The sequence below is a fragment of the Pipistrellus kuhlii genome, unplaced genomic scaffold, assembly GCF_014108245.1.
Source record: "Pipistrellus kuhlii isolate mPipKuh1 unplaced genomic scaffold, mPipKuh1.p scaffold_m20_p_1, whole genome shotgun sequence".
Taxonomy (NCBI): Eukaryota; Metazoa; Chordata; class Mammalia; order Chiroptera; family Vespertilionidae; genus Pipistrellus; species Pipistrellus kuhlii.
In genome coordinates, this window is record NW_023425404.1 from 22,949,490 (window position 1) to 22,965,648 (window position 16,159).

Genomic DNA, 16,159 nt, shown 5'->3' on the forward strand with positions numbered 1-16,159 from the left:
TGGGGTGGGGGGTGTGGGGGGAGGGTCCTGGGAGAGAGGGGGGACGCTCAGCTTAGCAGGAACCTTCAGGGGGACCCGCCTCCAGGACCCAGCGCCTCCCTGGCTTGAGCAGAGCCTTCTCTGGTCCTAGGGTTATAGAGAGGCGACAGGGTGGGACTCAGGACTGTGACTTGGCCCAACTCACACCAGTAACTGGTGACAAATCCCGGACTCCCAGGCCATTGCCATTTATCTGCAGCTGGAGTGCCCACCTGCATTTAGATGGTGCATTCAGTTTTTACCTTTTCCCTTCCTGACTTTCCAAGTTAATTTCCTCCAACATTGTGTCATGGCAAACTGGAAAATTTTACAGGCAAACAAGAAAGCATCTCCTTGCCTAATACGACAGGAGAGTTTAAGAAGCTCTTGTCGTATTCGGCAGGGAATATTAGAGAAGGGTGCTATGGAGATGAAGCGGATAATAATAACCTTGGGTGGGGCCCTGTTAAAATACTTCTTCACTTAAGAAGCTGAACCTGTAATCAAGTCACATAAGCTTAAGGTGCGTCAGTCCAAGGAAGGGTGACTTGTTGAGCTCATAAACCATTTATACCAAACAACAAAGCATCTGCTCGATTTACCCTAACAATCTCCGTGTTTCCAGATAACTATGCTGATATCTATCATGATGCTGCTCGGATTGGGATAGTTTCTTTTATCCTTCTTAGATGAATGAGTTTAACGTCACCATTCTTACAAGCTTTTGAGGAGTATTTTCGTATCCAAAGTCATCTAGATTGGCATATCCATTCACTGACAAGTATTTTTTCTGCTAATAATTTTTGGACCTTCAGAAAGTTTTTCTTAGGAAGAACTTAATTGAACCTCTTGTCCATGGTGTGAGTTATAAAATATGTATGGTAGTAGCTCTCCAACTCTTTCCAAGTGGGACCAAGCTCTTGGGTTCATTCATTGCTTAGAACAGTGGCCCGCAAACTCATTAGTCAGTAGAGCCTAATTAGTCAGTCGAGCCAAATATCAACAGTACAACGGTTGAAATTTCTTTTGAGAGCCAAATTTTTTAAACTTAAACTTCTTCTAACGCCACTTCTTTAAAATAGACTCGTCCAGGCCGTGGTATTTTGTGGAAGAGCCATGTTCAAGGGGCCAAAGAGCCGCGTGTGGCTCTTGAGCCACGGTTTGCGACCACGGCCTTGGAAGAAAGAAAAGAAAATAGCCAGCAATGCCTGTCCCTCTCTAACGCACACTTGTTTGCAAACTCCATAACTGATTTTCACTTGGTTTGAGAGCTTCTTTCATTCAGAGAACTCCAGTTCCCTGGAAGTGAGGGGAGAAATTGGTATTTACTTTTCTGAAAGTTAAATGGAGCTCTTTAGGGCATGGGATCTGTAGTCACACCACTTGCATTTGAATCTAGACTCTATCCGTGATGGGCTCTGTGATCTTGAACATGTGACATGGCCTCAACGCCTTCGATTTCTTACCTGTGAGATAGGAATCATAAATTTACAGGAGTCAACTTAGATTGTTATACAGTTAATCAAATGTGTGTTTTGGGGCAAAATACTAACATTTATGAAAACATTCCTATACAAACCTACATTATAGGCTTGTTATATTTTCCCTTGGTTTGAGAACTTATTTCATTCAGAGAACTCGAATGAAATAAGTTCATATTGTTAAATTTCTTATCCTATGCTATAAGCATAGGACAAGAAATTTTTGTTGAATAAATGTTTGTTGAATTTGTTGTCCTGTGCTATAAACATCCTCTTTTTTTTTACTGTGAGATGCAAAGATGGACTCAAGGAGCATAAAATATATCCCTAAATTAGAATAGAGTGAAATAGAAAATAACAAGTACAAGAGAGATTTATATAAAGTACAACAGAAATTCAAAGATAGAAGATGTAATTTCCAGCTGAGTAAACATTTGAGCCAGATCTTAAAGGGTTAACTAGGATTTGAACAGATAAATAAGAGATCTTAATTTTTTACCTTTTTTTTTTCTAGAAAAATCACTGAAAAGTGGCTATTTTAAATGCAATGAAGAAGCTAAGATCTTTCTCAAGGACATTGGTATAGCTGTCAAGAGATTGGTATTGTATTATCTATTAGAGTCCCCCCCCCCCAATCTTCCACTTGCTTCTTCATCAAACTTTAATTTAGCACCAACTCTGTTCAAGATATTTCAATAGATACGTTAAAAAAATTATTTTAAGAAAATTATCCTCTCAATTTACTAAGCATTTTAACCAGTGTTGCTCAGTGGTGGACTGTTGCCTGATTTTCCATGCAGAACACTTAATTAAGACCTGTGCAGCAGAAGGTATTAATGAAAATTACATTTTGACCTTTAAAACATTTATAGGGCATTGTTTAGGAGATAAAGTTTATTGTTTTAATATGTAATTTCAATCTTTAGGAAGAATTGAGAAAAGGTACAATTGAACTTCTGGAAATCGAAAGCATGGAACTCAGTAGACTATATTTTCTATTGGAAACTCTTCCTGATAACATTAACACAGAAATGGAAGGTATTTTGAGAGTGAGTGGGTAAAGGTGAAGGGATTAGCAAAAGAACACGTATGTATTCTCCATGGACACGGATGATAGTGTGATGAAGACTGAGGCAGGGGGGTGAGGGGGGAAATGGGGGACACCTGCAATAATATCAACATTAAATACTTTTCATTAAAAAAAAAGAAAATAGAACAAAGTTCTTATAAAAAGATGAGTTTAATTTATGGTTAAATAAATTTAGCTTAGTTACTTCATCTCAAAACATAGGTAGAAAGAATGCATGACACAAACACAGTGAGATGCATATTTTTCCTGGCATTTTAAGTAGAAATCATATATATAGATGTATGTGTGTGTGTGTGTGTGTATAAAAAATGTATATAATTTAGTTTATAAACACACTAAAAATATATAGATCAGCCCATTCCAAATTGATATTTATCCAACTACATTAGGCAGCTTGTCTGGCCTAAATCACCAGTTTTCTATGAGTTTGACTACTATAGGTACCTCATATAAGTGGAATCACACAATATTTGTCCTTTTGTGACTGTCTTACTTCACTTGGCATAATGCCTTAAAGGTTCATCCATGTTGTAGCATGTGTAAGAATTCCTTCTTTTTAAAGATTGAACAATATTCCTGAGGAAATAAGGGAATGTGTGGGGTGTGTGTGTATATATATATAATATTCATCCATTCACCAGTAGACTCTTGGGTTTTTCCTTTTGGCTATTGTGAATAATGCGCAGCTTCCCCAGAACCTCTGGGTAGTTTTCAGTGAGTTCTAAAGTATGGCACCTCCCTTGGACAGATTCCCCTAGCACCTCAGAAGCCAGATTGTCAGCCCCGTATTTCATTAACATCTTTGAGCCATGCAATGAGCCAAGCCACCTCCAGTGAGGTCTAGATCTCAGGTGTGAGGTGCTGCTTCTCCTAGGGCAGTGGCCGGCAAACTGCGGCTAGCGAGCCACATCCAGCTCGTGAGCCTCAGTTTGCCGCTCTGTGACTAATGAGTTTGCTGACCGCTGGACTAGACTAAATGTTACCATGTAGTTGGAAGATGTGAGGATTAGGCTATTGTGGCATATTATGTGCAAAGAGATAAAGAGTAGTATATAAGAGTGGTCAGTAAACTCATTAGTCAACAAAGTGGCAAACCACAGCTTGCAAGCTGCGGTTTGCTGACCACTGTCCTAGGGCATTCCATCTCAGCCCTGGGCATGGTGGCTGTTTCTTATGCCTACTGCTCTTGAATTCTTTATTTTCTTAATATTCATTCCCTCATTACTCTAATCCTGTTATAGTCAACTAAAGGCCTGGGCATTGAAAATTTATGCACTGGTGGGGGGACCCTCAGCCCAGCCTGCCCCCTCTCACAGTCTGGGAGCCCTCAAGGGCAGGAAGGGACCTGGCAATCAGGGGAAGGCAATGTATCAGTACTTTGCTAACAACAGTATTCAAAATTCATGCATTGTTACCATCTGTCTGTCATGCACTGAGGTAGTCTTCTGAAGTCTCACGTGATTACACTGATTTGTTATTTACTGGTGAATAATTAATGTATATTTTTAACACACTGAGTACCCTGGACAACAGAACCAGAGGCATTGACTTTTGAACCATCATTTTATTAGTCAGTACAATTCAAGGAGGAAGAGAGAGGGGTAAGGAGACTGAAGGGGGAGAGCTAATATGGGGAACAATATGATGTTGACTTTTGTCAAATGCAACTATTGAAGTAGGAGAACATGCCCCTAAGATAAGGTGACCAGACGTCCCGCTTTTGTCGGGACAGTCCCGATTTTCAACAATTTGTCCCGTGCCCCTCAGTGTTTTTTGAAAGTCCTGATTTTTGGGAAAAAATCTTAAAACACTGTGGGACGCGGGACAAATTGTTAAAAATCGGGACTGTCCCACCAAAAGCGGGATGTCTGGTCAGTCACCTTACCCTAAGAACATAGTTACCTCTTCTCAGGACCATCTAGGTACTAGTAGGCTCCTGTTGATTGCTGGTCCAATGTTTTGCCCCACCTCCTGCATGGGTGTGGGTATCTAAAGAAGTTCTCCATCAGGGCACATACTGGGTTGTGGGCTCATCCCCATGCAGGAGACAGCCCATATATGTTTCTCTCTCATTAATATTTCTGTCTCTCCATCTCTCTCTCAAATAAATAAAAGCATATTTTGAAATTAAAAGAAAAAAAAAAGCCCCATGATAAGAGGCAACAGGGAAGTGCCAGGCAGAAGGTAAGATGGAAAAAGCAGGCATTGAGTGCTGTCGGGTGCTCCAGTCTCAAGTTGCTCAGAGCCCATAGAAAGCTGGTCACCATAGCAGCAGCTGAAATAAGGGAAATAATTGATAGATAAGAATGAGAGGGTCCAAGGGGCAAAGAAGAGGTGATGTGATACAGGAACACAATTTAAAGAATATTTCAAAGAAAGGCAATTTGTCCATGATTTGAAAAGCTAGTATCTACCACTGTGCTGTTTCTCAAATAACAGTAAACATTTCCACTTACTTTTAAGAATTTGTCATCGCTGCTCGCAAATTAAACATTCGTGAGATGAAACAATTACGGCTGAAAATTGCAAACTTAAATCATGAAATAGAGTTTCTGGAGACGAAAATGGCTGATTTGAAAGAACTTAATCAAGATCTGGGGTAGGTACTTCTGTTCAATACCTGAGGGGGTTGAGGTCTGGGGCCAGAGTGGGAAGATTGTCCAAGGGCTTTGTCCTCTGACCCAAAGGTGCAGGGCAAGAGAAGAAGTGGAAATCCCTTATAGAAGATGACTTGGGCTGATGAGGGTGTGTGGCGGCTGCAGAGATCTGGGAAAGAGGGCAGGAAATCTTCAACCCCTACAGTCAGGCGACCTATAAAATTTTGGAGGCCATCCAGCGTCTGAGCAGCAGCCGCTGAATGTAAATCCCACAGTGCCTTGCACACCGCCCCCACATGGTTTCCATTTCAGTAAAATTAAATTTACAAATTTCACCCACCAAAGGAAGAAAGCTCACTGGGTGTAAATATAGCATCAAGCCAAATAGATTATAGCTAGTTTTGTTCCTTGAAGATAGTCAGTCATAATGCAAGACTGGATTATGTTCCGAAGAGAGGACCTGACACCTGTTAGTCTCTTCCCTTTATTCCTAGCTGTGTTGCCAGCACTTCGCCCCTGGGGGGCCTCATTTTCTCCATCTGTTAAGTGGGGATTGCAAGTCTCAATTTACCCATCTCATGGAGGAAGAGAGATATTCTGAGAAAAAAAAGCAAAAATAAACCTCTGAAGAACAACTCAGTACTGTGAGCAAATTTGTAAGACTAATGTGTCAATATTAGAAGGTCAGTTTGTCAAAATGAGTAGTTTTCCAAGAGCCCTCATCATAGTGGGAAATCCTCTTGGGAAGCTAAAATAATCAGAGGATTGCTTGGTACACAAGATTTCAAAGCATGAGGAATAAGGTGGAGATCTCAAGGCTCAGGGACTCCTTTCCGGAAGTAGGCTCTCAGAACTCCTGTCCCGGGAGATGCTCCAGGAAAAAGAAAGTCCATCATCACATATGTTTGAGAAATACTCATTCTTCAACTCCAGTTGGGGCTTCCCAATGCAGATTTGTATGCGGCACATGCTAGCCACGATTGCCAGAGACTGCCATGTAGACTAGACTGTAGTCAGCAAACTGGCTCATGAGCCACCTGCAGCTCTTTGGCCCCTGGAGCATGGCTCTTCCACAAAATACCACGGCCTGGGTGAGTCTATTTTGAAGAAGTGGCGTTAGAAGAAGTTTAAGTGTAAAAAAATGTGGCTCTCAAAAGAAATTTCAACCATTGTGCTGTGGACACAACCATTTGGCTCTGTGGACTAATGAGTTTGCCCACCACTGGACTAGACTGTCCATTTCCAAGCGGCAATACTCCTATCATCTGGCCAGCAACCATCCCATCCCTACAGACCAGTGACTCCCAAACGTCATTGTGCATCAGAATCCCCTGGGGTTCTTGTGAAAACGCAAATTGCTGGGGACACCCACCCCCTGAACTTCTGACTTGGAGGTGGAGGTGAGGGTGAGAACTTGAACTTCTGACAAGTTCCCAGGTAACGTTGCCGCTGCTGGGAGGTCCTGACCACATCTTGAGAATCGCTGCTGTAGGGAAATCCTTGTGGTAAGGCAACTTACAAACATAACGTGGGTTGCTTGATGATAGGGTACCATCACGCTACAATTGTGTGTTGCTCCCCTTTTTCAAATAAGGTGGCCCTCTCCTGGACAGTTCTGGCTAGCCAGGTCCCTGCATGCTCTCTGGTTTGCTTTCCTTAGGCTGCACGGCAGGTTTCTGAGGGCTGGCTTTTCTGCCCGCCACAGTGCTCCCCGTTAGGGTTTTTCGTTTGACTTGTTTTGCTTCACTCTATCTCTCTGAGGCTACTTGATCCCTAGTTCGATTCATTCTTAGAAGCCTTCCTCTCCTAGACCGCAAAGCACCCAGGATTTGACTCCCTCTAGTCTGGGCTTCTGTCTATTGCATTTATGTGGTGGAGTTGACCTCTGGAAATTGAACTTACCAACAATCCGTTTCCATTTTCCTGAACCTTTGCACACAACCACCTGAACTAAAATCTTCAGCCCTGAGAACTGGAAAAAAAAAAAAAGTTTGTACATTGCAGGAGCTGTTTAAAAAGGAAAATACAGAAATGTTATCAGACAGGGACCTGGCCCGAGAGGGGTCTGCCTAGGGCTGGCCAGTAGTGTGTGTGTTTCTGACTTTGTGCAAGAAATATTTCGCAGCACAAGTGCAGGTGACTATGAGGGTGTTTATCAAAGCTGGGGACAGTGGAATAAGGGCTTAGCATAGAAGCAGCAACAGAGCCTCGGCTGAGCTGCTTTGGTTGACTGGGAAGTCAGAGAAAAGGGGGCCTTGGAGACAGGTTCAGAGGGTTAGTCTAGCCCAGGTGAGAGCTGCCACTGCCATTGCTCTCCCCCCAAACCCCAACCCCTTCCTCCATCCCTGCACCATTTGCAAGTCTCATGTAGTTCCTTAGGACTTAGGACAGTGGTTGGCAAACTCATTAGTCAACAGAGCCAGATATCAACAGTACAGCGATTGAAATCCCTTTTGAGAGCCAAATTTTGTCAACTTAAACTTCTTCTAACGCCACTTCTTCAAAATAGACTTGCCCAGGCCGTGGCATTTTGTGGAAGAGCCACACTCAAGGGGCCAAAGAGCTGCATGTGGCTCGCGAGCCGCAGTTTGCCAACCATGGGTTTAGGAGATGCAGGCCTGTGGGGGAAGAGGAGGAGGAAGGGGAAGGTGTGGACAAGCTCCCAGGAGAGCACGCAGGCAGGGTCCTTTGTCTCCAGGGTTTTCATCTCCTTTGCAGGCAGGAATCTCGGGGGAGGTCTCAGTGAGTGGCTTCAGCAGAAGGTTGATCGGTTTTCAGGAGTGCTCTTCCAGGGTCGAGGTCTCTCCCGATAGGGCGGGGTTAGTCACTGCAGCAGGCCCTGGCAGCACCCACCTGGTTTTTAGCTTCTCTGGGCCTGGAGCTGAAATACAACCGAGGGCTGGCTGCTATCTCCGGGGAGGTGACCTTGTGTGTCTGCCTGTACATTTCTCAGTCAGCTTGTTCAATTATCTCAGTTTCCCGATTGCACCGGTCCTGGCTAACTGGCCTGTCTCAGAAATGGTGGCAGTTATTCCTTCTACATCTTTTATGGTTATCCCTGGGGTAGAGGTTTCTAGCTGTCCGAAGGTCTTCCTCCAGTGAATATGACCAACTGTCACGTGGAGGGATTGTCTCCTTTTGAACTTGGTTTTGGCTGCAGCTGGTGGAAGGTAAGAGGGCTCACATTAGGTTTCAAGCCATCCCCTGAACAGTGAAGAGGGACCCTCTCCTCGCCTGACTCCTGTCCATCGGAGGGAGGCGAGCTTTCTCCTGGGGCCTCCCTGGAGGGCCATGGCATCAGAAGGCGGCCGGTGGGGTGGTGGAATGTTTATATTTCTTTGATTTAACTACAGATCTCTGGGTGATCGGGTAGGTAATGGCCGTGCTACGTAGCAAACCATTTGGCCAGGTGTATTTACTTGCTCCAAACTGTTTTTGAGTCACAGCATATTTTGATCCCAAATATCCCATAGACACTCCCTGCCACGTGGGGATGGCTGTGGTGAGGCAGGACCACGTGATGTTTTTCTCGGCGAATAGTTACAAGGTGAACACTTGTGTACCTCGTCTCAACCACGTTTAGGCGATTACAGACACAATTCTCAAATCAGTATGCTGTACAATTTCCCCCTTTAGGGTGGTTGAGACTTTAAGTTCCTTTCCTAAAAGCCATACTTTTCATGTCATGAATAATTTTTTTTTTCTCTCCTAGTGAACAGCAAGAGAATCTGGGGAAGCAGCATGAAAAGCTTGTTGTCTTACTCAACCACGCAATGGAAAGAAAGGCCATGACCATTATTTACATCAACGAGACTTATACAAAAATAAACGTGGAGAAAGAAGAAATAGGACGGGTAAAGAAGCATATTCAAGCTATAGAGGAGGTAATAGACAAAGAAAGAGAAGAATATTTGAAGGAGAAAAAGAAGTTGAGTATGCAGGTAAGTGGCATGGCTTATTTTATTTTTTTTAATACATTTTATTGATTTTTTCACAGAGAGGAAGGGAGAGGGATAGATAGAAACATCAACGAGAGAGAATCATCAACCAGCTGCCTCCTGGGGATGTGGCTCACAACCAATGCACATGCCCTTGACCGGAATCGAATCTGGGACCTTTCAGTCCGCAGACTGACACTCTATCCACTGAGCCAAACCGGTTTTGGCATGGCTTATTTTTTTATAGTACAGAATTGCCCAGCATCTCAAGCACGAAATGGGGAATAATTTATCTGTCCTCAGGGCTAGCTAGCGCTCCTGCGCTGTCTTCCATGAACACGGGGATGGGCAGTAGAGGAGAGATCCTTAGAGTTGAGGAGATGCGTGCCTGTGGGAGGAGGACGGGAAGGGGAAGGTGTGGACGTGTCCCCGGAGGAAGAGCACAGGCACTGGTCCTTTGTCTTGGGGGTTTATCCCGTTTGCAGGTGGGAACCTTAGGGGAGCCCCTTGGGGGAGACAGCTAATGGTATAGCAGCATCTCAGTTCATGAGAAAGAATATGAGTGGCAGGGTCTGTATCACTGGGGCAGCATCTGCTCCTAGGCAGCCCCATGGGGACCAGGAATTTGCTCCCATGTCATTTGGTTGCCTTTGGCTGAGCCTCTGTGGCAGGACTAGGAAGTTCAGCCCTGCCCCAGCCTGCTGCACCTGCTGATTGAGAGGGGGGAGGGGAGGGGAGGGGAGAAGAGAGGAGAAAGGAGAGAGAGGGTGGGGGGGGAGGAAGGGGAGGGGAAGAAGGAGAGAACGCTCTTTGTCTCCTGGGATTATAACCAGGAGCTTGTTTAAAATAACCAGTTAGCTTCCTAAGGTTTCAAGGGTTTCTGCTGAGTCCAGTGATGGCTTTCACAGGTTAGACTGACAGGCCTCTAGGGTCAGGCACCTTCTCGGCACCATTTTGACCTTACCGAGCATGCCCGCATCTCCCCCTGCTCCACGCACAATGGGGTCCTCCTTTGGGGAAGAGAAGGGTGTTGATGCCCTGGGAGGGGCAGGCAGTTCTGCGATTCGCTGGGGTGTGAAGCTGAAGCTTTCTGGTGAAGCAAACGGTCCCCGCTACCCAGCCAAATGTGCTCTACCGTGTCTGACATGCTTGGCTTCCGTTCCCATCAGGAAGCAGCTAGCGGCGTTAACACTGTCTCTTTCAGGAATAGTTTTACACTAAAACCATGGATCGTCCTTTCTGAATATCGATAGGATAGCTCAGGCTTAGTCATCCTTGGAATGGGCTCTGTTGAAGGAGCTGGCAAGAAGTCCCCTGGGCCCTCTGCAGCCACTGAGCTGAGTTTGTAAAAGCCCAGCTCCCAGGACCTTAGTGGGGCTGAAGCCGCGGGCAGCCTTGACCGCAGTGCTGGAGTCAGCTGACATCCCTGTCTCAGACACTGCCAGGGCCTCCGTCCCCGGGCGAGAACCCAGTGGGTCGTTACTATCACCAGGAAACGGGGGTTTCAGGACAACGAGGACCAAAAGGCGTTTTGCTCTTTTCGTGCCGCATTGACAAGGATGCTGAGCAGCCCCCCTCTCCCCCTCTCTCAGCCCCCAGACCCCGAAGTGGAGCAGCTCGCTTCAAGTCACAGGGGCCGCACGTGGGGTGTGTCTGTGTCGGCACAGCTGGGTCAGGGGTGAGGAGTGGGGAGCCTGTCCCTTTTCTTTACTTTCCCTGGGACTTGATTGGTCCTGCAGCGGTGGCATCGGATGTGCAGGTCAGTGCTTTGTCCCTCAGAAGGCTCCAGGACGGGGGTTCTGTCTGAGCCCTTCACGCTGTATCCCAGCACTCCCAGCGGAGCCTGGCGTGCCTCGCACGTGGACGAGATTCTGACTTCACTTTACACCCTGTGGGGAAGCCCCCCTCCCCTTCTTATTCTATAATAGAAATGTTAAAATGCACAAAGGAGGCACCGAGGAGCTCAAAACAGGAAATATGCAAACAGGACAGGTTCTTTCTTAAGTGAACAGTCAGTCTCGGGGTCTACAGACGTTTTCTAAAAGGGCTTTGTGGGCCACACAGTCTCTGCCACAACGATGCCACCTGAGCACTAAGTAGCCACAAGCAGCACCTAACGTAGGAAAGCAGCTTACAAAAGCAGGTGCTGGCTGGACTTGGGCCCCTTGGTTTGTTTACCCGTGGTGATCTCCCTGGAAATTGGCACCAGTTAGGATGCTTTCAGATGCAAATGGCAGAAGCCCTGACTCAAGCTGGCTTAGACTATAAGGGTATTTGTTATCTCAAACTGTGGGAATTACCAATGCAGAACAGTATCCAAGACTAATTAATTCAGTGGCTCATCATCCTCTCCTCCATCCTTCATCTTTTTTAAAAAAATGTATCTTTATTGTTGAAAATATTGCCCTAACCAGTTTGGCTCAGTGGATAGAGCGTTGGCCTGCGGACTGAAGGCTCCCAGGTTCGATCCCAGTCAAGGGCATGTACTTTGGTTGCGGGCACATCCCCAGTAAGAGGTGTGCAGGAGGCAGCTGATCGATGTTTCTCTCTCATTGATGTTTCTAACTCTCTATCCGTCTCCATTCCTGTCTGTAAAAAATCAATACTATATATTTAAAAAAAGAAAAGAAAATATTACAGATATATTACAGATATTCCTTTTATTCCCCAGTGGCACTCTTCTTCCTTCCCACTCCCCCCACCCTGCCCTGTAACTGCAGGATTGTCTATGACCATGAGTTATGCATGGACATTGGTTCCATGCTTCTGTGTCTCTGGCTCTATTTTTTTCATGAGTTTATTTTGTTTGTTAGATTCCAAATATAAGTGAGATCATATGATACTTTTCTTCCTCTGACTGGATTACTTTGTTTAGCATAATATTCTCCAGGTCTCTCCAAGCTGTCTCAAAGGGTAAGAGATTTTTTTTTTTTTTTTACAGCTGCATAGTGTTCCATGGTGTAAATGTACCACATGCAGAACAGCATCCAGGGCTGTTTTTGTCCATTCATCTACTGCTGGGCACTTGGGCTGCTGTTTCCAGATCTTAGCTATTATAAATAGCACTGCTGTGCACATATATTCTTGCTGATTGGTGTTTCAAGCTTCTTAGAACATCTTCCTAGAAGTGAGATTACTGGGTCAAATGGCAGTACCATTTTATTTTTTTGAGGAAACTCCATACTGTTTTCTATGGTGGCTGCGTCAGTCTGTATTCCCATCAACAGTGTATTAGGCTTCCCTTTTCTCCACATCCTCACCATCACTTGTTTGTTGATTTGTTGATGGTAGCCATTCTGACAGGTATGAGATGGTACCTCATTGTCATTTTAATTTTCATCTCTTTGACGATCAGTGACTTGAAGTATTTTTTCAAATGTTTCTTGGCCATCTGTATGTCATCTTTGGAGAAATGTCTATTCAGATCCTTTGCCCATTTTTTAATTGGATTGCTTATCTTCCTTTTGTTAAGTTGTATGAGTTCTTTATATATGTTGAAAATTAACCCTTTATCAGATGTATCATTGGCAAATAGGTTCTCCCATGTAGTGGGCTTTCTTGTTGTTTTGTTGATGGTTTCTTTTGTTGTGCAGAAGCTTTTTATTTTTAAACATGTTTAACTCATTTGTTTCTTTTGCCCTAGGAGATGTATTGGCACACATCTGGGAGATGTCTGAGATTTTGCTGCCTATGGTTTCTTCTAGGATTTTTATGGTTTTCTGACTTACATTTAAGTCTTTTATGCATTTTGAATTTATTCTTGTGTATGCTTTAAGTTGAAGGTCTAATTTCATTTCTTTTTTTTTTTTTCTTGCACGTACCTGTTCAATTTTCCCAACACCAGAGACTGTCTTTACTTTATTGTATTCCCTTGACTCCCTTCTCAAATGTTGATTGAGCGTAATGGCCTGAGTCGATTTCTGGGTTCTCTGTTCTGTCCCACTGATATATATGCCTGTTCTTGGGCCAGTACCAGGCTGTTTTGTTTACAACAGCTTTGTAGTATAATTTTATATCTGACTGTGATCTCTCCAATTTTGTTCTTCTTTCTCAAAATTGTTGCTGCTATCCAGAGTCTTTTTTGGTTCCATATAAATTTTTGGAGTATATGTTCTAGATCTATAAATATATCATTGGTATTTTAATAGGGACTGCATTGAATCTATAGATTGCTTTTGATGATGCTCATTCTTCCAATCCATAAATACAGTATATTCTTCCTTTGTTTGTATCTTTCTCCATTTTTTTTTAATGTTCTATAGTTTTCAAAATATAGGTCTTTTACCTCTGTGGTTAAATTTATTCCAAGGTATATCTTTTTGTTGGCAATAGTAAATGATTTTTTTTTATTGTTATTATTATTATTTTTAGTTTCTCTTTCTGAGAGTTCATTATTGGTCTATAAAAATACCATCAATTTCTGGATGTTAATTTTGTATCCTGCTACTTTGCTAAATCCATTTATTACATGTAGTAGTTTTTTGGTGGAGTCTTTAGGGTTTTTTCTGCACAGTATCATGCTATCTACAAGTAACGACAGTTTTATATCCCTTTCTCAATTTGAATGCCTTTTGTTTTTTCTTCTTGTCTGATTGATGTGGCTAGAACTTCTAGTACTATCTATAATAATAAAAGGGTAATATGCTAATTAGGCTGGACAGCTGAACAACCTTCCAGATATCATTCCAAACATCCTTCCTGACAAAGTTGTGGCAGTGGGGACCGAGGCAGAGGTGGTTAGGGGCAATCAGACAGGCAGGCAAGCAGTTAAAGGTGATCAGGCAGACAGAGAGGTTAGGGGTGATCAGGCAGGTAGGCAGGGTGGTTAGGGGTGATCAGGCAGGCAAGTGAATGGTTAGGGGTGATCAGGCAGGCAGGCAAGCAGTTATAAGCAATCAGGCAGGCAGGCAGAGGGATTAAGGGCAATCAGGCAGGTAGGCAGGCAGAGTGGTTAGGGGTGATTAGGCAGGCAGGCTGGTGAGCAGTTAGGAGCTAGGGCCTAAACCTGCAAACAGGCATCCCCCGAGGGGTCCCAGATTGTGAGAAGGTGCAGGCCAGGCAGAGGGACCCTGTCCGCCTCCATGCACAAATTTTATGCACCGGGCCTCTAGTATTGAATAAAAGTGGTGAAAGCAGACAACCCTGTTCTGTTCCTGTTCTTAGGGGAAATGGTTTTAGTTTCTGCCTATTAAGTATGGTTTGGCTGTGTGTTTGTCATAGATAGCCTTTATTATGTTGAAGTATAGTACCTCTCTTTCCACTTTGCTTAGAGTTTTTATCAAAAATGAATGTTGGCCTAGCCAGTGTGGCTCAGTAGTTAAGCATCAACCTATGAACCAAGAGATCATAGTTCAATTCCCAGTCAGGGTACATGCCTGAGTTTCGGGCTGGATCCCCAGTGCGCGGCATGTAGGAGGCAGCCAGTCAATGATAGTTTCTCATCATTAATGTTTCTATCTCTCCCTCTTCCTTCCTCTCTGAAATCAATAAAAATATATTTTCTTAAATGGGTGTTGGATTTTGTCGAATGCTTTCTCTCTATTGATATGATCATGTGATTTTTCAATTTGTGTATGTGATGTATCGCATTTATTAATTTGTGAATATTGTACCAGTCTTGCATCTCTGGAATAAATACCACTTGGTCATGACGTATGATCTTTTTAATATATGACTAATCTGATTTGCTAGTATTTTGTTGAGGATTTTAGCATTTATGTTCATCAGGGGTATTGGCCTGTAATTCTCTTTCTTTGTTGTGTCTTTATCTAGTTTTGGAATTAGGATGATGCTGGCCTCAAAAAAGAGCATAGAAGTCTTCCTTCTTCTTGAATTTTTTGGAATAATTTGAGGAGGATAGGTGTTAGCTATTCTTTGAATGTTTGGTAAAAACTCACCTATGAAGCCATCCAGACCCAGGCTTTGCTTGCTGGGACTTTTTTTTGTTTTTCGTTTTTTACTGCTTCAGTTTCATCAATTGTTATCAGGCCTATTCAGGTTTTTGTCTTCTTCCTGATACAGTTTTGGAAGATTGTATGTTTCTAGGAATTTGTTCATTTTACCCAGATTGTCCAGTTTGTTGGCATATAGTTGTTTGCAATATCTTCTCTAATAAAGAGGGAATATGCAAATTGACCATCGCATCGTAACAATCAAGATGGCTGTGCCCACAGCAGAGGCTGAGTTCCTATAATGAACCTTAATGAGCAAATAGCATGTGACCTGAGGCCACACCCTCCACCTGACAAAGCTTGATGGGGGACCTCACACCGCACCCACCACCCCAGCGCCGGGCCTGGGACCTGAGGCTGTGCTCCTCACCTAGCGGGGTTTGACAGGGACCTCAGTCAGTGCCTTCTGCCCAGGCACCAGGCAGGGGACTTCAAGGCGCATACACCCTGGCCTGGGCCGGGGGACCTGAGTCCACGCCCCCGCTGTGGCGAGGCTTGATTGGGGTGGGGCCAGCTGGGTCTGAGGCACAATTTCGAGGCTCACATGGGTAGGCGGGGACTTAACTCTGGGTCCCACGGTGCACCCCAGACTCTGACTGGAGGAATATTTTCATATACATTTTACTAATTTTCTTTCATCTCTGACACGTCTATGATAAAGGGCAAATAGCAATATTAAAATATTTCCTCTAATTAATTTCCTTTTAATGTGCACAAATTTCTTGCACCAGGTCACTAGTTCTCTTATAATCCTTTCTATTTTTGTGATGTCCGTTGTTACTTCCTTTCTGATTTTATTTATTTGGGTCCTCTCTCTGTGTTCCTTGATGAGTTCAGCTAAAAGTTCAGCAATCTTGCTTGGCTTTTAAAAGAAACAACTCTCAGTTTCTTTTTTTGTTTGTTTGTTTTTGTTTTTTTACACACACACACACACACACACACACACACTAACATGCTCGCCTTACACTGTGATTGCAATTCTCTTCCCTCTCAGAAACACACTGAAACCCAGGGCATTTGAAGAGCTCTCTTTGATATTTCCAAGGTTTTATATATATGTGTGTGTATATATATATATAATATT

At 43.8% G+C, this 16,159-nt stretch overlaps 1 protein-coding gene across 1 annotated transcript in view; it reads left to right on the plus strand.

Annotated features, from left to right (window-relative positions):
* Positions 1-16,159, plus strand: part of CCDC175 (coiled-coil domain containing 175) — a 47,274-nt gene that overhangs the window by 225 nt on the left and 30,890 nt on the right. Inside the window, exons 2-5 of the mRNA XM_045578931.1 lie at positions 2,014-2,099; positions 2,426-2,537; positions 5,053-5,188; positions 8,899-9,127. Of these exons, the coding sequence (XP_045434887.1) occupies positions 2,014-2,099; positions 2,426-2,537; positions 5,053-5,188; positions 8,899-9,127 (563 nt within the window). The remainder of the gene's footprint in view (positions 1-2,013; positions 2,100-2,425; positions 2,538-5,052; positions 5,189-8,898; positions 9,128-16,159) is intronic.